This window comes from Gorilla gorilla, chromosome 9 (genome assembly GCF_029281585.2).
Source record: "Gorilla gorilla gorilla isolate KB3781 chromosome 9, NHGRI_mGorGor1-v2.1_pri, whole genome shotgun sequence".
In the NCBI taxonomy this organism is placed as follows: domain Eukaryota; kingdom Metazoa; phylum Chordata; class Mammalia; order Primates; family Hominidae; genus Gorilla; species Gorilla gorilla.
In genome coordinates this window covers 78,414,922-78,435,734 of record NC_073233.2, presented here as the reverse complement: position 1 = coordinate 78,435,734, position 20,813 = coordinate 78,414,922, and the positions used below count along the sequence as shown (strand labels likewise).

Here is a 20,813-nt window from a genome sequence, read left to right as displayed (position 1 = left end):
GGACTATGGCCTTCACCCTACCAGGCACCTATGGCTGTACCTTCAGACTCTAGCCCTTGGAAGGTGTGTGACTCAGAGCCTGCAGGCCAGGACCAGTCCCCCAAGGTCCAAGCACACCCTTCCCACCCTGCACTGCCTCTTTGGAAGATTAAACCAAGAGGCCGGCCAACTGGCAACAGCCGCTGCTTCTAACACATGCGGCTTCTGTCCTCTAACATCTGGCGCTGCAGATGTGTGTGTTTTCCTTTTGGAAATGGAGTGACATTTGTACTCTCTCACCCAGAGACAGGATGTAGTGGCACTACAACTCCAGAGAAGTAGACAGACCACTTCACGCCCACATAAGGGGAGAGAGCAGTGGTTGAGAACTGACAGGGTCCCTGGATCATGCCAGAGGATGTGAAGCAGACCATGAATCAGGTCCCAGGAAAGCTGAAGAGCTGGAGCAGCCCCATGCAGCCCTCCACAGGTCTGGTCTGCTGCTTTCCCCCAGAAGGTTCTGAAGAGTCGATAGGCAAACAGCTAGGCACTCTGCCCCTCAATGGCACTCTGCCCCTCAATGGGGCTGGCTCCCAGGCTCTGGGCCTATTGTGTGGCCACAGGCAAAGGAACTCGCTGGACAGTGGACCTAGCGTCGCTTCAGTGCAGAGCCTATTTTCCAGGAGACTCGGCCACCAGGTGCCTGGGTGGTCCTGGGCCTCCCAGCCTCGGCATGGACGCTGGGGTTGTGTCACTCCTCGATTTGGTGACTCCCTTGTGATTCGCTGAGGATGCAGAGCAGTAGCAAGATTTCTCTAGCACGGGGCACACTGCTTCCTGCCCCCTATCAGGGGAACCTGCACTGAAGTCAGCCCATGGTCCAGAGTCAGCTCATGGGCTGGGGGGCTCTGGTAACAGGCAGGGCAGGCAGGTGACAAACCTACCTCCCCTCCCTTTTCCCTGTGCCTGGTCAGCATCACGTGTCTAGTAGAGAGAACACACACTTGCTCAGAGGGCTGAAATGCGGGTTACTGCTGGGGCATCTTCATCAGCTCCTCACTGGAGTGTTTTGGGATTTGACAGTTTCAAATCTGTCTGAGGCTTGTTTTCTGTCACCGAACACTTCATTCTAAGAGTGCCAGGGGCCAGATTCGCTAATCCCCTTCATCCGGAGTCCCTGAATAAAGACCTAGTTCTGAGCTTTTATAAATTAAGCATAATCCTTAGGAGCCTAGAATGAGAAGCAGGAATCTCAGTCCTGTGGCTTTTCTGAAAAGTCTCCATATCCAAGATCTCCAAGATAGGGACTGAGCAAGTCAGGCCAGCACGATCCCACTGGCCACGTCCCCAAGAGACAAGGGCCAGGAGGGACCCGCACCCCTGTGGGGAGCCAATGCAGGGTTTTCCTTTTTCATTTGAATTACACTAACTCTAACTTAAAAACGAATGCTAGCCCCTGACCCTACCACCCCAACACGCCCGGCTGCTCTCACATGTTCTGGTTCAAAAGAACATTTGTTTTGGGGTTATTAGGAAGGGAAAGGTTTAAAACAGAGACCAGATGTCCACAGGCAAGGTGGCCACAGTTTCAGGGATGCACCTTCAATGACATTACCAGCCCCACCCTCTGATGTGGCGACTGTGATGATGGGTAGGGTGCCCCCACCCCCGCCTCGTGGTTCTCCTGGACGAGGCAGACCATGCCAATGGTGACCCCAACCATTTCCAAACAAACTTTCTGCAGCCGTTGCCCACCAGGGCCCAGGGCTGGGCAGCCCATCACATGGCAGGCACAAGGCTTGGGGGACCCCAGCGCCAGCCCCAGCTAACGCCTGGTCCCATGGTTTGCCCCCATATGGCCTTACGCATCTCAGACCTGAAATGTTGTTTTCCCTTCGACATGGGAACAATCCCTTTACTACAGCCAGTGTCTCATTAGGATGAGAAACAGGATGATCGGCCCAGAACTTCCACCCGATTCAGGGACAGCTGTCATTATTGACCAGGACACCTTTCCTTCACCCTGGGCACACAGTTACACGAGGTGTATTTAACAAGATGCCTGCCGCAGGCCCTGAGGTCCTAAAATCGCAGCCTGCAGCCTGTTCATTTTGGGAATGTGAGAAGTCGAGGCGGTGCCCTGGGGAGGCCGAGCAGCAGACCCTCAGTGTGCAGTGGATGGAAATGAATCAGCCTCATCAGCTGTGGGGTTTGTTAATACATAAAAAACAGACACATGGCTTCTGGAAGGGCCCAGTTGGAAACGGGAGCTTCTTGAAGATTTGGCTCATTTAAATTGTAATCCCAGGAAAGCTGTTATGCCCTAGAGTCCCACCTTCCTTGATGTGCCCAGACATGGCCAACAGCACAGCAGAGCCTGGCCACAGCCTTCCCACACCCACCTGCGCCCAGGCCTTCCCCTGCAGGGCCTCGGCTGTCCTGCATCTTCTGGGTCTGACACCTGTCAATGTTCAACGCCGATGACTTTCCCTCACCTCCGCTATTCAGCCTCAGCTGCCACCTTAGACTCTGAGCTTACCATAGCCTGGAAGTCAGGCCAGGAGGGATGCCCAGGGGTTTCTGGCTCGGATGGGCCTTCCTGCATCTCCACAGGTGCAGGCTTGAGCGTAGGCAGCTGGCAGCCAGGAAGGCACCCTTCCCTGTCTGCACCTGTGTACAGTATCAGGTGGGCTGGATTCTGCAGCTGCCCCCAGAGCTCGCCACCTGGAATGCCCCCGTGGGATGTTTTGTTGGGTTCCAGCTGCTCTTCCCCTAACTCGGTGGCATCCCTTCTGGGTCATGTTCATGGAGATACATGCTGCTGCACCCCGCTCAGGCCTCACCCTCCACTGGGATCAGAGGAGGGGCCCAGGCCAGCACTGTCAGGAAGCAGGTCCCGGGGTATCCCCACCCCGCAGTGCCCTGGCTCACCACAGTTGTGGGACATAACTCCCTGGTGCCGGAGACACATCTCAACCCCCGTTTCATTGGAGAAAAATACTCTGGGGGCCACCAGCGGCCACATCTCACTTGAGGCAAAGAACAGCCACTGCCCAGCGCCCCCCACTTCCAGGGATAGACCAAGCTGGAGTTGCACATCACAGCCGGCCAGAGGAGATCACCCAAGCATCACCTGGTCCTGAGTCAAGGGGGAGAAGCCCAGCTGATGGGCGAGGCCAGGGCAGAGAGGCCTGCACAGAAACCAATTCGACCCCAGCCATCCAAGGAGTCCCAGCTCAGCCCTGGGAAGGGAAAGGCTCCTTGGAGGAAGCAAATTGCTGGGACCATGGCAGGTGGACCCAGCCCGTGCAGCCCAGGGAGATTGACAGGGACCCCAGCAAAGGGAATGTGAGATGAGGCAGCCATGCAGCACCTGCTGCAGCCGGAGGAGCTGGGATGAGGGCCTTGAACGCAGGTGAGGACAACACGGCTCTGGACTGGGGTCACAGGTCACAGCCAGGATGTCCCCACTGCCAAGTGAGATGAGAATCGGGTGTTTCCTACCGTGCCTGACCAGTTCCCTGAGAAGCAGATGCTTAGCATCCACTGGGGGAATGGCAAGGCCCCCAAGGAGGCATCAGGCTCATCAAAGAGCCAGCAGGGCTTGTGGGTCCAGGAATCACAGGAGAGAATGCGTGAGCAGGGACGCAGAATTGGGGCCCAGTGAGCCTGCAGGCCTGGTCAGCGGGACTTGGTCATGAAGGGAGAGAGTGCTGTGGGGGGAGATTTGGCTGCCCGGACACTATGGGACAAGGGTTTTCTTGCTTTGTGTGAACACTTGGCATTTTGCTGACAACTGGAAACGTGGTCCAGGCCAGGGGTCGGCAAACACCTCCCTGAAGGGCCCCATGGTAAGTGTGCTGCGCGTGACAGCCATATGGCCTCTGCTGCACATTCTCCTGCCTTTTCTTCCCCCTCCTTGTTTGTGTGGTGGCTCACACCTGTAATCCCAGCACTTTGGGAGGCCAAGGCGGGCAGATCACTTGAGGTCAGGAGTCTGAGACCAGCCTGGCCAACATGGTGAAACTCCGTCTCTACTAAAAATACAAAAATTAGCCGGGCATGGTGGTGCTCGCCTGTAATCCCAGCTACTCAGGAGGCTGAGGCACGAGAATTGCTTGAACCCAGGAGGTGGAGGTTGCAGTGAGCCAAGCAGCCTGGGTGACAGTGAGAGTCCATCTTAAAGAGAAGAAAAAAAAGTATAGACTGCCCTGAGGTTCTGGCCCGGTGGGGACAGGACTGGCCCAAGGGTCTGGAACACAGGCCTGGAACCAGGCCCCTCATGCAGACTCTACTGTGAGAGTGTCCATAGGTGTCAGAGTTGTGTACATCTCAGCTGCTCTGCAAGGTTGAGGGGCCATCACAGGGCGCCTGGCTCAGTGTCCCCAGCACACCCCCATTTCCTCTCCCCAAACTTCCTCTTGTGGGGACCTCTGGTCTGGACTGCCTTTGTCAGGAGCCTGATGCCTTTGTGTTGGACAACCCTGATCCGTGCCGTGGCTCTGGGAGCTTTGCCCGTGGGTCAGCTCCCCATGAGAAGCTGCCATGACAGGTAACTTCCGCCTCAGCTTGAAGAACAACTTGGAGATGGGGGCCTTCCTCCCTGCACTCTGCTCAGCTCCAACTTGCACAATAGCCTCATGGCTCAAAGTCTGGGCAAGGCCCTAGCATACACTTCATGGGAGCCACCAGACCCCAAGAGTGGGCTTAGGGTGGCCAGGAGGCAGAATGTTCTAGATGGCCTGCTTCTCCCCAGGGAGTAAGGCCAGTGCTGTCTCAAAGGCTCAGAATGGGGTACACCCACCAGACACCGAACTGGCTTTGTCCCAACCCAGTGACATCTTAGAAGTACAGCTGGGGTCACCTTTTCCAGAATGCACATCGGGACTGGAAGACCAGCTCTCCAGGTCTCAGTGGCACAGGGCCCTTGCATTTAAACAGCCTTAGACACACCCTTATGCCTGATCCCAAACACCCTGAGATGAAGCTAAGGCGTCAGGAGAGCTCTGGGATATGCTTCAATTTTCAAGTAAAAAAAAAAATGTGCTGCAAATGTCCTCTTTAAAAAACTTTTGTTAATTGCTAAGGATCCCTTATAACTAAACTTTGGTTTTCTTTCTTTTTTTTTTTTTTTTTTTAAAGGAAATGGGAAGGTTCTGCGTTGGGGAAAATAAACAGAGACCTTCCCTCTGCAACACTTACTAACGCCTGGGGCCCCGAGCACCCTGGCCTCTGAAACACCCACACTGCCTTGGGTGGCAGGTCCTCATGTCTTGGCAATCACAGTTACAAAGGAGCCATATGTCTGAGTCTCTTCAAAAAAAAAACAAAAACAAACCAAAAAAAACTTCAAAAAGTCAGTTTAGTTAACCCTCACAAGAATGAATCCCATTAGAAAGAATAAAGTGATTCCACTAAAGAAATGGCCCAAATGGCTGTAATCCCAGCACTTTGGGAGGCCAAGGCCGGTGGATCACTTGAGGCCACGGGTTCAAGATCAGCCTGGCCAACATGGTGAAACTCCGTCTCTACTAAAAATACAAAAATTAGCTGGGCGTAGTGGCAGGTGCCTGTAATCCCAGCTACACTTGAGGCTGACGCAAGAGAATTGCTTAAACCTGGGAGGCGGAGGTTGCAGTGAGCCAAGATTGCACCACTGCACTCCAGCCTGGACGACAGAGCAAGAGACTGTCTCAAAAAAAAAAAAAAAAAACACAGAAATGTCCCAAAAAGCATCAGAGCCCTTGGGGGCTGGGCACTTACGAGAAGGTGGCCGAGCTGTGGAGGGTCTTCTATGTCTATGCCTCGTGCATGCCTCCGAGGGCAAGGTCCTGGGAAGGAGCCCATGCCCCAGTGGGAATGCATGTGGCAGAGGCACACGCATGCTCCTCACAGCAGCAACAAATGCCCCCTGCACAGTTTTGGATGTTGGAGTGGCTGCTGCACCTGTGTGCTTTCCTATCTACACCCAGCTTCCCCCGCTGGTGTTGCTGCTCCAATCCTCACGGTTCTATTGCAGATAAACCCGAGGAGATAGTCCCAGCCTCCAAGCCCTCCCGCGCTGCTGAGAACATGGCTGTGGAACCGAGGGTGGCGACCATCAAGCAGCGGCCCAGCAGCCGGTGCTTCCCGGCAGGCTCAGACATGAACGTGAGTGGCCGTACCTTGGGACCACGAGGGCGGGGGCCGACGGTGACCCAGGAAGTGGGTGGGCTGTCTCAGTAGCTGAGGTGCACATGCTCTCATGTCTGGTTCGTGCTGTCCAGAGGTGGGGCCCAAATCTAAGTGGCCACAGGACAAAGAGCCGGGTCTGTGCAGACTCACAGTGGTGGGACAGAGCAGGCTGCATCCAAGCCCTGCCCTTACCGCACTGACTATCTCTGCTTACTCAGTGCCCTGAGTCTCGAAGGTGTCCCGTCATACTTGGCTGAGGACCCGTGAGCACATGGAAGTAAGGGGCCTTGACACACTCTTCAGACAGAGGGGATCTTGCCTCCTGGTCCACCCAGAGCACAGAAATGCTCCGGTGTGGAAGAGGCCGTCTGTCCCACATCCCATGTGGCAGTCCCCCACACTCTCCAAGATCCTGGGCAACACTTGTCCTCGGAGCCAGAAGTGCCATGAAGGGCTTCAGTGACTGCTGGGTGCAGTGGGTGCCTGGCTCAGAGCAGGCTGCCCGTGCCATGGTCACCTTCCCTGGGCAGTCAGGAGGGCACACAGCTGGAAAAGGGCCTGGGGGCAGAGGCTGCTGATTCCCCCAGGCACGTCCTGAACAAGGCGTGGCCTCCTGGACCCTTGGATTGCTTCTCCATTGTGCAGAGGCAGCCATCTGAACCTGATGTCAGATTCCAGCACTGCCTACCTGTCCTGATTGCTTACCTTAGTATTCTCTTTGAACCAGTATCAAACTGCCTATGTCTAGCCTTTTCTTGAACAATAACACCTATAAATATTATAAATTTACCACAAGGCTTTTCTGTAATGTGCAATAAACAACTGTTAATGATTACAGTTAAAATATCTGCCCTCACACCTCCTCCCATCACCTCTGAACTCCACAAGGGGCCTTCCCCTCCAGGCCCTGCCTCTGCCGGTCCTTGCCTCCCACTTTGTTCCCAGTCCTTCGTGGCACCCACATGCCCCACCAAGTTGGGGGGTGTCTGAGACAAGGTGCCCTTGACCTCCCAAAGGGTCCCACTTTGCTCCTCAGCCTCAGGGCCATAGAGTGAGACAAACAGAGGCTGTGGACACATGGAAACTGCATCTCCAAGCTGGAGCAATAAAAGCTTGCACACGAATATTTCCATTGAGCGTCTGCATCTGATATTTTCCCAGGTTGGCCTTCAACACTACGGGTTTGGGGCCCTGAGCCATCTCAGTTTTGCAGACAAAACAGCAGCCTGGGGAAGCAAAAGAGCTGGCAGCTCCAGGACTCTGCTTCCAAGGTGGAGGGGAGGAGGGGAGCTCTAGGCTCCTCCTGGGACAGGCTGAGGAGGGAGGAAGCTGGGGACAGCTCGCTGCTGCAGACTCCAAGCTGTGCCCCTGAGCAGCTCCAGGGCTTGCTTAAGCTAGCTGGCACATCATGCTCACCCACACACCACCACAATACCTGGTTGGCCTTTGCACACACTGTGGGGCTGGTGTCAGGAGCCCATTTTATGAAAGAGGAGATGGTGGCTCCTATGTAAGGACTTGATGGTCACATGGCACATGGGGAGTGGGGTATGGACCCAGGCCAGACTCCACTGCCCACCACTCTGTGCCCTTTCCCACAGGACATCCAGCCTGGCCCCCCTCTCAGAGAGATGTATCTGTCCAGCTGCTCTGGCAAATGGTGTTGCAGCAGACCACATCTCCATGGAACAGGGCATGCTGCCATCCTAACAGGGCCAAAGGCCAATAGCAGCTGCAGCGAATAGGAAAGGCACCTAGAGAGGGCCCTTCCTGGGTCCTCAATGCTGTGGTTCTCATCAGCCCCCCTGGAGACTTTAGGTGGCTCCAGAAGCAGCTTGGGGATGCCACAGTGACGGAAGTTCCCTTGTGGTCTCTGGGCCCTGTGACCATGGGTGGGGGCTGGCCAGGGCTGCGTCTCACCCTAGGCTCTCTGGTTTGCAGTCTGTGTACGAACGCCAAGGAATCGCCGTGATGACGCCCACTGTTCCTGGGAGCCCAAAAGCCCCATTTCTGGGCATCCCTCGAGGTACGATGCGAAGGCAGAAATCAATAGGTAAGAAGTGTGGCACTCCCCCACAGAAGTTGCCCCTGGGCTTTCAAACACAGCCTTAGGCCCCTCAGGAATTCTGAGCCCTGGGCCTCTCACAGTTGCCTTGGCGTCCCACCCCAGCAAGGCCCTGCCAGCCCACCCACCAGAGGGTGGGAACCTGGCCTTGCCCACTAGGGAGCCATTGGAACATCTCAGTGGCATGAAACTCATCCCCCCTGAAGGACACAAAATCCAAGGTGGCTTCTGTCATCTTGAAGCCCAGTTATCTGTGATAATTCCAGCAGGGTAAAGCGGGAGGGTGGGTGGGGTGGTGCGAGCCAACCCCCTTCCTCCACCCTGCCCTGCTCAGGGTGGGAAGGGTAAGTGGGTTCCCTGCATTCCCCAGCCACCACCAGGCCTGGAGTATGAGCTCAGCAGATGTACTTCCAAGGGTGGTTGGGTCAGGGTCTCGAAATGAAATAATGTACTGTGTGTTGCAGAAAACTGCCTTCCTTTCTTCTTAATGTCACAATTATTCCTATTGACTCCGTTGCAGGCAAAGGTACACTTGACCTTGAGACAAGGTCACACTTGACCCTTTGAGACAGTCCCTTTGTGAGATAATTCAGCATTGCCTTTACTGTTCAATTCTGGTAGAAGCTAAGGCCCTTGCCCTGTGAGAGTTGTGGAGGCAACCCTGGGACTCTGGTCTACCCAGCCCAACCCAGGGGCACTGTCCTGTGTGTTCTGGAAATGCCTCTGGGCTGCTGTGCAAAAGCGCAGCATGCTTGTGAGTCTGAGGTGGATAACTGTAGGCAGTCACTAGGCAGTAAGTGGCCGTGGAGGTGGTGTCTGCTGTGCTTAAAGCTCCCCCTGCACCAGCAAACTCAGGGAAAGCTGCGTATTTGTCTTGCGGTTACTGGTTAATAACAACTGATTTCCTCCTGTCAGACAGCAGAATCTTTCTATCAGGTTAGTGAACCTTATGGTTTGGAATCTGTAATCTGAATGTAACCCAGTTTACTTTATAAGGTGTATTCTTAAATTAGTACTCCTTGGGAACATAATTGCCAGACAGCCAATTCAGAGTGACTGGTCAATGGAGAACACCTTGAACGAGCCATCTTTGCAATGCCAAAATGTCCTCCCACAAGGAGTATGTTAAATTTGGAATACCCTTATCGAATGGAAGTTTTCATTGGAATAAATTATTGTAGTTTGTCCTAGGACTTTTTTCCATTTCAAGTAATTTATTTTGCTACCTCTTTGAAAACCTGCATGCTCCCAACATGAAATCCCTGTGCCACGCGTCTGTCGGTGTGTGTGTGCGTGTCTCGCTTCCCTTCTCTGAGTGCTCCTGTTGACGTGTCTGTGTGTTCAGCTGTTGAACAGTCTGTAAAGTCACACCTAGGCAACACACCCAGAGAACCCTCAGGCCACGCTGCTGGCTGTCGTAGGACCTCAGCCGCATCCCCATTCAACATCCACGTATTTTCATTAGGTCAACTCATGCTTTGTGCCAGGTCAGCCACACTTGGACCCTGGTTAGTTGCGATTATGGTGGTCCGCTGGGCTCTCAGCCCCTGCTCCAGAGGGTCTCGGCAGGACCACTTTCAGGGCTGCCGCTGGGACCCACAAGGGGCTCACTGAGGCCTGGCTCAGGATCCTATTCCTGGCTCAGTCCAGGACTTTAAAGGAACCTGGGCTCCCTCCCCTCAGGGGCAGGCTCTAGAGCACACATGGCCCCTCCTCTGAGCTGCAATTCCCCAGCCATCCATCTCTGAAGGTCCAGAGAGCTCGAGGACACATAGAACCCTTAGTGGGGCCCAGTGAAGTCAGGCAACGAAAGGATTCACATGACCCTGGAAGAAAAGCACCTCCGCCCAGCACGCGCAGAGCCAACTGGGGGCAGATGGCTTCGCTCAGGGTGGCAGAGGCCTCCCTGTACATCTGGGCAGCCGTGGGGCTCAAGTGCCATCTGGACGGTGGACTGCACACCATCCTTGCCACATAAACACAGCAATACTTGCAACCCTTTGCTCTCATTTCAGATGCACAGGCGACAGCCTTAGACCCCTGCCCTAAAAACACCCCCAGGAGCCCTTACCATGCCTGAAGGGGCATGGTGGAAGGATACCTCCTGGTCTAGCCAACCCCGCCCCAAGCACAATGCCACAATGCCAGCACAAGCACACGTGCGCGCACACACACACGCACAGGCAGCCCCAAGGTGAGCTGCCCACTTGGCCTGCAGACTGGCACACGGCTCAGCGTCAGGGGCCCTCCTACCCTGGCCTCACACAGCTCCGCTGCTGCAGCCTGTGCCTGGAGGCCCCACAGCAGCAGCGTACTCACAGCATCCCCAGTGCCTTTCTGTTCTTCCCTTTCTTGTCCTTTGGCTCATGACGGGCCATGTGACTAACCACTCGGCATCGTGGCTTGTGCTGTGTTTCCTGAACACCCGGTTTATCATCTGAATTTGTGAGTTTGTGGAGATGTAGCGTATCGCACGTTCCTAAGAACTTAGGCTTTGTTGCTATTGTGACTTAAAGCTAAACCTGTTTTCTACTTGTAGGAATAACAGAGGAAGAGCGGCAGTTTCTGGCTCCTCCAATGCTGAAGTTCACCAGAAGCCTGTCCATGCCGGACACCTCTGAGGACATCCCCCCTCCACCGCAGTCTGTGCCCCCGTCCCCACCACCACCTTCCCCAACCACTTACAACTGCCCCAAGTCCCCAACTCCAAGAGTCTATGGGACGATTAAGCCTGCGTTCAATCAGAATTCTGCCGCCAAGGTGTCCCCCGCCACCAGGTCCGACACCGTGGCCACCATGATGAGGGAGAAGGGGATGTACTTCAGGAGAGAGCTGGACCGCTACTCCCTGGACTCTGAAGACCTCTACAGTCGGAATGCCGGCCCGCAAGCCAACTTCCGCAACAAGAGAGGCCAGATGCCCGAAAACCCATACTCAGAGGTGGGGAAGATCGCCAGCAAAGCCGTCTACGTCCCCGCCAAGCCCGCCAGGCGGAAGGGGATGCTGGTGAAGCAGTCCAACGTGGAGGACAGCCCCGAGAAGACGTGCTCCATCCCTATCCCGACCATCATCGTGAAGGAGCCGTCCACCAGCAGCAGCGGCAAGAGCAGCCAGGGCAGCAGCATGGAGATCGACCCCCAGGCCCCGGAGCCACCAAGCCAGCTGCGGCCTGACGAAAGCCTGACCGTCAGCAGCCCCTTCGCCGCTGCCATCGCTGGAGCCGTCCGCGACCGTGAGAAGCGGCTGGAAGCCAGGAGGAACTCCCCGGCCTTCCTCTCCACAGACCTGGGGGATGAGGATGTGGGCCTGGGGCCACCCGCCCCCAGGACGCGGCCCTCCATGTTCCCCGAGGAGGGGGATTTTGCTGACGAGGACAGCGCTGAGCAGCTGTCATCCCCCATGCCGAGTGCCACGCCCAGGGAGCCTGAAAACCATTTCGTGGGTGGCACCGAGGCCAGTGCTCAGGGTGAGGCTGGGAGGCCGCTGAATTCCACGTCCAAAGCCCAGGGGCCCGAGAGCAGCCCAGCAGTGCCCTCCGCGAGCAGCGGCACAGCCGGCCCTGGGAATTATGTCCACCCACTCACAGGGCGGCTGCTTGATCCCAGCTCCCCGCTGGCCCTGGCACTCTCCGCAAGGGACCGAGCCATGAAGGAGTCTCAGCAGGGACCCAAAGGGGAGGCCCCCAAGGCCGACCTCAACAAACCTCTTTACATTGATACCAAAATGCGGCCCAGCCTGGATGCCGGCTTCCCTACGGTCACCAGGCAGAACACCCGGGGACCCCTGAGGCGGCAGGAGACGGAGAACAAGTACGAGACCGACCTGGGCCGAGACCGGAAGGGCGATGACAAGAAGAACATGCTGATCGACATCATGGACACGTCCCAGCAGAAGTCGGCTGGCCTGCTGATGGTGCACACCGTGGACGCCACTAAGCTGGACAATGCCCTGCAGGAAGAGGACGAGAAGGCAGAGGTGGAGATGAAGCTAGACAGCTCACCGTCCGAGGTGCCAGAAGGTGTTTCCGAAACCGAAGGTGCTTTACAGATCTCCGCTGCCCCCGAGCCCACCACCGTGCCCGGCAGAACCATCGTGGCGGTGGGCTCCATGGAAGAGGCGGTGATTTTGCCATTCCGCATCCCTCCTCCCCCTCTGGCATCCGTGGACTTGGATGAGGATTTTATTTTTACAGAGCCATTGCCTCCTCCCCTGGAATTTGCAAATAGTTTTGATATCCCCGATGACCGGGCAGCTTCTGTCCCGGCTCTCTCAGACTTAGTGAAGCAGAAGAAAAGCGACACCCCTCAGTCCCCTTCGTTGAACTCCAGCCAACCAACCAACTCTGCAGACAGCAAGAAGCCAGCCAGTCTTTCAAACTGTCTGCCTGCCTCATTCCTGCCACCCCCTGAAAGCTTTGACGCCGTCGCCGACTCTGGGATCGAGGAGGTGGACAGCCGGAGTAGCAGCGACCACCACCTCGAGACGACCAGCACTATCTCCACCGTGTCTAGCATCTCCACCCTGTCTTCCGAAGGTGGAGAGAATGTGGACACCTGCACAGTCTATGCAGATGGGCAAGCATTTATGGTTGACAAACCCCCAGTACCTCCTAAGCCAAAAATGAAGCCCATCATTCACAAAAGCAATGCACTTTATCAAGACGCGCTCGTGGAAGAGGATGTAGATAGCTTTGTTATCCCCCCGCCCGCTCCCCCGCCCCCGCCGGGCAGTGCCCAGCCTGGGATGGCCAAGGTTCTCCAGCCAAGGACCTCCAAGTTGTGGGGCGACGTCACAGAGATCAAAAGCCCGATTCTCTCAGGCCCAAAGGCAAACGTTATTAGTGAATTGAACTCTATCCTACAGCAAATGAACCGAGAGAAATCAGCAAAGCCGGGGGAAGGACTGGATTCACCAATGGGAGCCAAGTCCGCCAGCCTCGCTCCAAGGTAAGTCCGCGGTTGGTGCAGATGCACACCGCTCTGCATACACTGTCCCTGCTGACCAGGAAAGGCCCTCGGGTAGCAGCCCCAGCGGACATGAAGAGGGGAATTCGTAAAGCCTGTGTGGGCCACGTCTGTTAATGCAGTAACACTTCTTTTTCTCATGCTCCTGGACTCTGGGACAGCCGAGTAATGATCACAGCCATCCTGGTGGGACACAGCACTCCTTCATAAAGACTTGTAATGAAATGAGGTTGCTGGAAGCCCTCCTCACCTTGGCTTCCAAAGAGAAGCTCCACTCTCTCTTCTGTGCCCTCCAGATCTCTGCCAGGACCACCTAGAAGGCCGTTTATAGCCTCGCCAAAGCCCAAACCAAGCTTCGAGTTGGTTGCAGGAGACTAGCTGCCCCAAGAGGGCAGCGAGTGGGTGGGCGGCGGGTGCAGGTGTCTGAATACACGTGTGGGTTCTTCTCCCCCTCCCATCACTACCAGGTTTGCGGGCTAGGGAGGCACAGGGTCATGGCTGTACTGGTGAACTCTAAGTGCAGTACATTCTTCCCTGCCAGCCCATCCTGTCCCAGGGGCAGAAGCCTCTAGCTGTGTCCATGTCAGCCCTTCACAGTATTGTGCAGGGTTTACATTATTTCCATTGGAACTGAACGTAGAATAAGTCAGGAGTCATTTCTAGACGAAACCAGAGGGCTCTATCTGAGGCTGTCTGGAAGGAGCCTATATTTGATCGTTCTTGCACTGCTATAAAGAAATACCTGAGACTGGGTAATTTATAAAGAAATGAGGTTTAATTGGCTCGAGTTCTGCAGGCTATATGGGAAGCATGATGTTGGCTTCTGCTTGGCTTCTGGAGAAGCCTCAAGAAACTTTCAGTGATCACCAAAAGGGGAGCAAGGGGGAGTCGGGGGAGGTACCACACTATATTTAAACAACCTGATCTCATGAGAGCTCACTATGTACAGTAGCCAGGGGAGATGGTGCTAAACCATTCATGAGAACTCCCCCACCATGATCTGATCACCTCCCACCAGGCACCTCCTCCAACACTGGAGACTACAATTTCACATATGAGATTTGGGTGGGAACACAGATCCAAACCGTATCAGGGCTCAGCAGTCTGTGGCTTTGGGGAGCCCCTTTGGCTCCCGTGATGGCTTATGGTTCTTGGTTCTCCTTCCCCGTGGTGTGCACCATTTTGCTGTTCCCCAGGTGGCAGCATCTTCAGTCTCTCCCACGATATTTGATCTTGGGTTTCATCATTTTGACTAATGAAGCCTCTCTCCATACCCCTGCTGGGCAGGCATTTGATTTAAGCCACTCAGTGCATTAATCAGTGACATCACATACAGCTGGGGCTCAAGATGCAGACTGAGAGCCCCAATTTTCCCAGTTATTTTTCAGTGTGGATGTAAATAAATGACTCGGATGTCATCTATTACGCTAAAGGAGTATCGATAGGCTGGCATTGGTAGAGAGAAGCACAGTTACACTGCAGACATTCAGACAGTGCCTCCAGTCAAGGAGAAAGTCTAAGAATTATGTACGTATACACCTACAAGTACACTCAACAGCCTCCAAGAATTTTGAGAAAGGGTGTTGCTTTGCCGCTCAGGCTGGAGTGCTGTGACGTGATCACGGCTCATTGCAGCCTTGCAGCCTAGACCTCCTGGGCTTAAGCAATCCTCACACCTCACCTAGCCTCCTGAGTAGCTAGGACGACAGACGCATGCCACCACACCCAGCTTTTTTTTTTTTTTTTTTTTTTTTGGTAGAGATGAGGTCTCACCATGTTTCCCAGGCTGATCTCGAACTCCTGGGCTCAAACGAACCACTCGCCTCAGCCTCCCAAAGTGCTGGGATTGCAGGCATGAGTCACTGCACTGGGCCAAAAATCTGAAAAACTAACTAGTTTAACCCTTCCCCATTACATACTAATGTGGCTCTTCCGTCATTACTCTATGTGGAAGCGATAATTAAAGAGGCCTTATCTTAGTGTTTCACATTTTTACAAAACACTTTCACATGGGTGGGTAATTTTTATGACAACTGGGGAGCAGGTATGAGCCACACCCATTTTTCAGAGGATAAGCGGCTTGTCCACATACACAGCCAGCAGGAGGCAGAGCTGGGACACAGGCTGGGGTTTCCTGACTCTCACTTCCCCTTGTAAGCAATGTCTGCAGTAAGGAAGGAGCTGGAAGGGAATGGCTCTAGGGCTGGAGGAAGGAATCCACTGCTCAGGTCAGCAGGGCATCCTGCACCAAGCTGTGCTCCCCTGAGCACTCCACTCGGGGAGTCCAGGGACCTCCTCCGTGGAGACCTCTCCCTGAGTGGCAGCTGGACAGCTCATCCCCTCTACTCGTCTTCAGGCTGGGCCAGCTCCTGGGGTGCCCACAGGGGAGTGGGACCCCAACTTGCAGCGTCTCTAGGGGTTCTCTGCCCTGCATTTCTCCAGGGGGACCCTGAGAGGGGGCTGGCTCAAAGCAGACTTCATAGGGCAGAATCCTGCTGTACTCTGAAGGAGAGCAGCTGCATACCACCACCGACCCACGCATGAGTGCCAAGAACGGCCGCCTCCCAGCTGTTCTGTTATTTATAGCCCGGCTCTCTTACAGTAAGAACAGGAGCCCACACCTATGACACAAAGCATTCACCAAACGCCAGGCACTGCATTCCACGGCACCCCTGAGCCAGGGCCTGTAATTTTTCCCACTGTGCGAACAAGGAAGCCAAAGGCAGGGCGGTGAAGCTACTGAGCCGAGGCTACTTCACAGGAAGACGCGGAGCTAGACCTCCAACCCATGGAGCTGGCTCAGGGTTTGACTCCTGACCTTGTGGGAGCTAGGGACTGCCTTGGAAGGAATGACCAACTGGCAAACCGAACACCTGCAAGGCTGAGACTGCCGCGGGCGGGGCTGCTCTCAGGCCTCTGACTGCCCTTAGGCCAAGCTCTTTGGTCAGCATGAGGCTAATAGCAGGCTTAGTCACTAGGAGGTCACCCTGCGGCCGATAACAGCAGGCTTGGTCACTAGGGGTTCACTGGCACTGCCAAGCTCCCAGAGGCCATGTCTGTTCCCTTCTTGCTCCCGGCCAAGGGTTACACTTTACACTCAGAGTTGGACTAGAAACAGGATGGCCTGAGGCCAGAGGACAAAGACGAAGAACATTCACTGTAGCCACTAAACTAGGCTCAATCCTCTCCCTCGCCCTTGCTTCTCGGATCTAATAACCTCACCAGGCTGAGCACTTGGGACAAAGCCCCCATGGAGGTGCGCCACGGCCACGGGACACACTGACAAGGACAAGTGGGGGGCAGTCAGAACCACCACTGGGGGGGGTCCAGGACAGAGTTGCCAGGGCAACAAAGCTGTCCCCCTTGCCGTGAGGGCTGTCTCCTCTCAGCCACAGACCTATCTCTGAGCACGTCTCCTTTGCTGGGCGTGGCCTTCATTGATGGGCCCTGGGCATTTGATCATCTGAGGATCAGAGGGAGCCTTAAGAACTCTCACCTGAGTTCACTGCCTGGGCGACTCACCACCACCTTTAAATGCATCTAAAAATTAAGAGCTGTGAATAGCCCTGGGCAAAATGAGGCACGAAATTGGATGAAGGGAATTCCTACCGAGGAAAAAGAAATGAGTTTTTCTAGGGAAAATTGAAAACCAGCCATGCTTTTTGAAATGACAGATAAGCAGTGGTGTAAAAATCCCATTTCCATAGAAACAAGTTTTGACTGCCCAAGAAAGGGACAATTTTTAGAGCTGTTCCTCAAATGTTCATTCATGAAATGGGCAGAAACCTCAGCTGAACTTGACCCTTTTAAAGTTCCTCTCATCCTTGGATTCTTCCTTTCTTTTCACTTCTTGCAAGAATCCAGGATGGGATCAAAGGAAGCAGCTGAAGATTAAACAACTAGATCCTTGTTTTCCTTGGGTATGTTTGATTTAACTTTAGCCGTGAATGAGTCTCTGCTGCTCAAAGCTCTTCCCTGAAATCAAGGATGACATGGAATTTGCAGGCGTCTTAATTACAAATATGCCGACGAAAGGAAGATGATGAAGTAGTTCTCTTTAGTACATAATGTTAAAAGAGAAAAAAGTACATCATATTAGAGGCATCTCCCAGGGTGATCTGAAAACACCCTGCCAAGAATGGAGGCGTCAGTTCTAAGAAAAGTGTTCCACGACCACCTGGCCTGATTATTCCAGGAGGTAGTCTCATCTTTGATCTCAAACTGGATCAAAGTGAAGGAAACTGGTTTGGGGAAGGAAGAGTGAGTGTGTCTCTGTGAAGAGTCAGTGGTCCCTCCTCAGCAGAATGCCAAGACAACAGCTGCCAGCCCAGAGGCCTGACAGTGCTGCACGCTGGGGGTCCCAGCACAGGAGCCTGGGGCTGCAAAAGCTCAGAGCCGGAAGCTCCTCAGGTGCAGGCCTAGGAGACTGACTGGACACTCAGACTTGGAATCATGGCCCAGCCCCACCATCTCCTGAATTCACCAGTCAGGAGTTCACTGAGCTACTTTCTATAAGCCTAGTGCCAGGCTGAGGCTAGAGAGTAACGAGGAATACACCAACAAGGATGCCTGGACCCTCAGAATGGGGCAGCAATTCCGTCACTAATCATTCACTCAACAAAGTTAGGGATTGCCTTTATGTGCCAGGCGCCATGCTGTGCCCAGGATTTATCACTGAACAAGAAAACATTCCAGATGCCCCTCCCTTCGGGGAGCTCAAATTCTTGAGGGGAGAAATGGACAACAAATAATAAGACAAACCCAAACTGACAAATGCCACAAAGGAGCCACGACATGCTAATAGGTTAGTGACCAGTGCAGAAAGGGGCTGTGATGCACCAGCAGGTAAAAATAACCACGTGCAGAAGAGAGCCACGGGACACCAGCAGGTTAACCCTGACCACATGCAGAAAGGGCGGACTAGGATGCCCTAGCAGGTTACAGTGAGCATGTGCAGAAAGGGACTGACACTCTGCAAGGAAATGACATTTGAATGACCAGAAATTTAAAAAGGAGCCAACCTTGCAGAAAACCAGGAGTGGAGCATCCCAGGCACGGGACAGAGAGTACAAGGCCCTGAGGCCAGAAAGTGCCTTCTGTGCTCATGAAACCATGGCCAGATGAGGAGGGCTGGGCAGGGCCAGGTCACAAGGGGCTTGCAAGTCATGGGCATGAGCTGAATGGAGTTCCAGATATGGCTGCCTTCAGAGGGCTTCAGCAAAGGCTTGGCATGACCAGACTTTGTTTCCTGAAGATGGCCCAGGCAGCTGTGTGATCAGGTGAATGCATTGGTGGCACAGGGAGGCTGCTGTGGGAGTGTAGGGCCTACACTCTGGAGACAAGCAGGGAGACTCAAGGGCTAAGTGCCTAAGGAACCCAGGAGAACACAGCAGCTTGCCTGACTTATATGCTTTGACCCAAAACAAACTTGCTATGACCCAGGAGCCCCAGGTGTCATGTGCCCTCCAGCTTTATTGAGAGATATTGACACATACCAGGCGCCGATAGTAAAGCCAGATAAATCTGATGTTCTTTACCATCGCTTCCATGGCAGAGGTCAGCTTCACATTCGCTCTGTATGTGGGGGCAACAGAGCAGTGAGCGTGTGCTTGTGGGGGTTAGGGGGCATGGCCTATAAGAGTTCCCCAGAGTCCCCTCTAGGTCGCCAGCCCTTTGCAGTGGGTGGGGTCCAGAAGGGACCTCGAGATTGGCCTTCGCTTCCCCATGGGATGGATGGGCTTCAGGGAGATTTGTCCTGTGAAACTCCAGGTCCCAGAGGCCCCTGAGGGAGTTCAGGCTACCTGGGATGTGAGCTCAGGCGAGTTTTCCTCCCGATGCCCCTGCGCCTGCTGCCTCACGGTACCTGCCTCCCCTTCCCAAGGCCTCCAGTCCCTACTGGGCTCTCTGCAGTATTATCCTGACAGCCTCTTGATTTTCAAATAACTATGGGTTGTTAAAAAGTTATTTCTGCCCAGCTGGTCCCAGAGCACAGACTGCTTCAAAACTGACTTGGTACTAGAAGCTGCCTCACGGTGTTTTCAGCATCTCAGGACCACTAGGTGGTTTGAGGGTTTCCAGGCCCTGATGGAAAAGTGAATGTGACATCAGTGAATGCGACTGTGGGTGGCTGGGAGCACTAGTCAGGATGTGCGTCCATCGGGGCTGGTACTTGCGGGCGTTGGGCAAGGATGAATGGGAGTGCCTCGTCCTTGCCCATCAACAGGCGAATCTCAAGTCAGAGTCTTCCTCCCCATTTTGGACATGAGGCCATTTTGGCAAAAGCATGTCACAGGGTTAATCTCTCTTCCCAAGAGCTGGGCACCTTCTTGATCTTAGCTGCGAACCTCCTGGCCTGAAGACCTGGATTCCTGGTGGAACTGGCGCGGAGCCTCAGGCTGCCTGCCCTGCTCCCAGGTCTGGCTCTGTAACTCGGTCAAGTCACTTAACTTTCTGATCTGGGAAAAGGATATATTATCCATCAACACTTCAGTCAACAATTATTTATTGCACCCCTGTTCTGGGCCAGACCTCGAGGACTAAAACTAGACCAGGACCCCCTCATGGCACTCAGAGCTGGGGGTGAGGCGGAGGCCTGGCAGCTGCTGAGACACACAACATAACACATGGCACAGGTGAGCAGTGTGGGCTCCAGTACCCACATCCAAGCCTCGGGGAAGCTAGGTAAGGACTTGCTGCCTCCGGTTCTATCTTTTCAATGCCCTGCTTATCAGGAGGCTGTAAAGATGGAATAAATAAGAAAGCAGTTTGGAAATAAGTGCTATTTTCATGCAAGATGGGGACTCATCACTAAAATGCAGAGGCGTGCGGTGTGCTGGAGAGAACGTATGTTGACAGGCTCCAAGTCCAGCCTCAGTGCTGGCCAGGCCCAGCAGGCCCTTGACAGGCGGCTCATGGGAGGGACAGAACCAGCATGCCTAATCAGCATCACTGACCAGCCCCTGGCCCATGTTCAGCTACAGTTAAAGAGCAGATTACTCTAGCTATGCCAGAGGCTGATGCAGGAAGATCACTTGAGGAGGTTGAGGCTGCAGTGAGCTATGATTGCTGCATGACCCCGTCTCCAAAAAAAAAAAGCCAAATTGAATTTGTAAACAGTAAAAAAGCCACTTGCTTCTTTACTTACCTCACCCCAATTAACTTGTACTGACTGATGAAATAAGAGCACCTCTCTGAGTGTCTCAATTACCTTGATTTTTTTTAATTCTCACATTTCTACATGAATGTGATTTAAAAGGCAGGGTAGACAGTGGTGACCTGGTGGGGAGTTGGGTGTGAGTGTGTATATGTGTCTGTGTTCTAAATCAGGGCAGCAGATTCCTGTGTGTTCCGACTGGGAACCCAGCGGTTGCTTAGCAACGTAACCATCTGTGCAACCGGGAAGATTCAGTGAATATCATCAATGTGATTAACCAAGAGAGTCAACCTGCTGAGGAGGGCAGGGCAGGCAGCCCAGGGTGGCCTTCACCCTGCGTCTCACACTCGCAGGCGGTTATTTTCTATAGCGATGTTGGGCAGGACACTGGCAGGCCCCAAGCACGTGACGCCCATGTGATTAACGGCTGGGCTGTCATCTCATGATGTAGACTTGAAGCAAAGCACTTGTCCTGTTG

The 20,813-nt window shown here is 54.2% G+C and overlaps 1 protein-coding gene across 2 annotated transcripts in view; it reads left to right on the top strand.

Moving 5' to 3' along the window:
- The window catches only part of SHANK2 (SH3 and multiple ankyrin repeat domains 2), a 691,655-nt gene that overhangs the window by 660,954 nt on the left and 9,888 nt on the right, over positions 1–20,813 (top strand). Inside the window, exons 21-24 of one of the 2 annotated variants that reach the window (XM_055356048.2) lie at positions 5,999–6,129; positions 8,095–8,179; positions 9,134–9,154; positions 10,758–13,164. In XM_055356048.2, the coding sequence (XP_055212023.1) occupies positions 5,999–6,129; positions 8,095–8,179; positions 9,134–9,154; positions 10,758–13,164 (2,644 nt within the window). Of the gene's footprint in view, positions 1–5,998; positions 6,130–8,094; positions 8,207–9,133; positions 9,155–10,757; positions 13,165–20,813 lie in introns of both variants that reach the window. The other variant, XM_055356047.2, reaches the window with a different exon arrangement.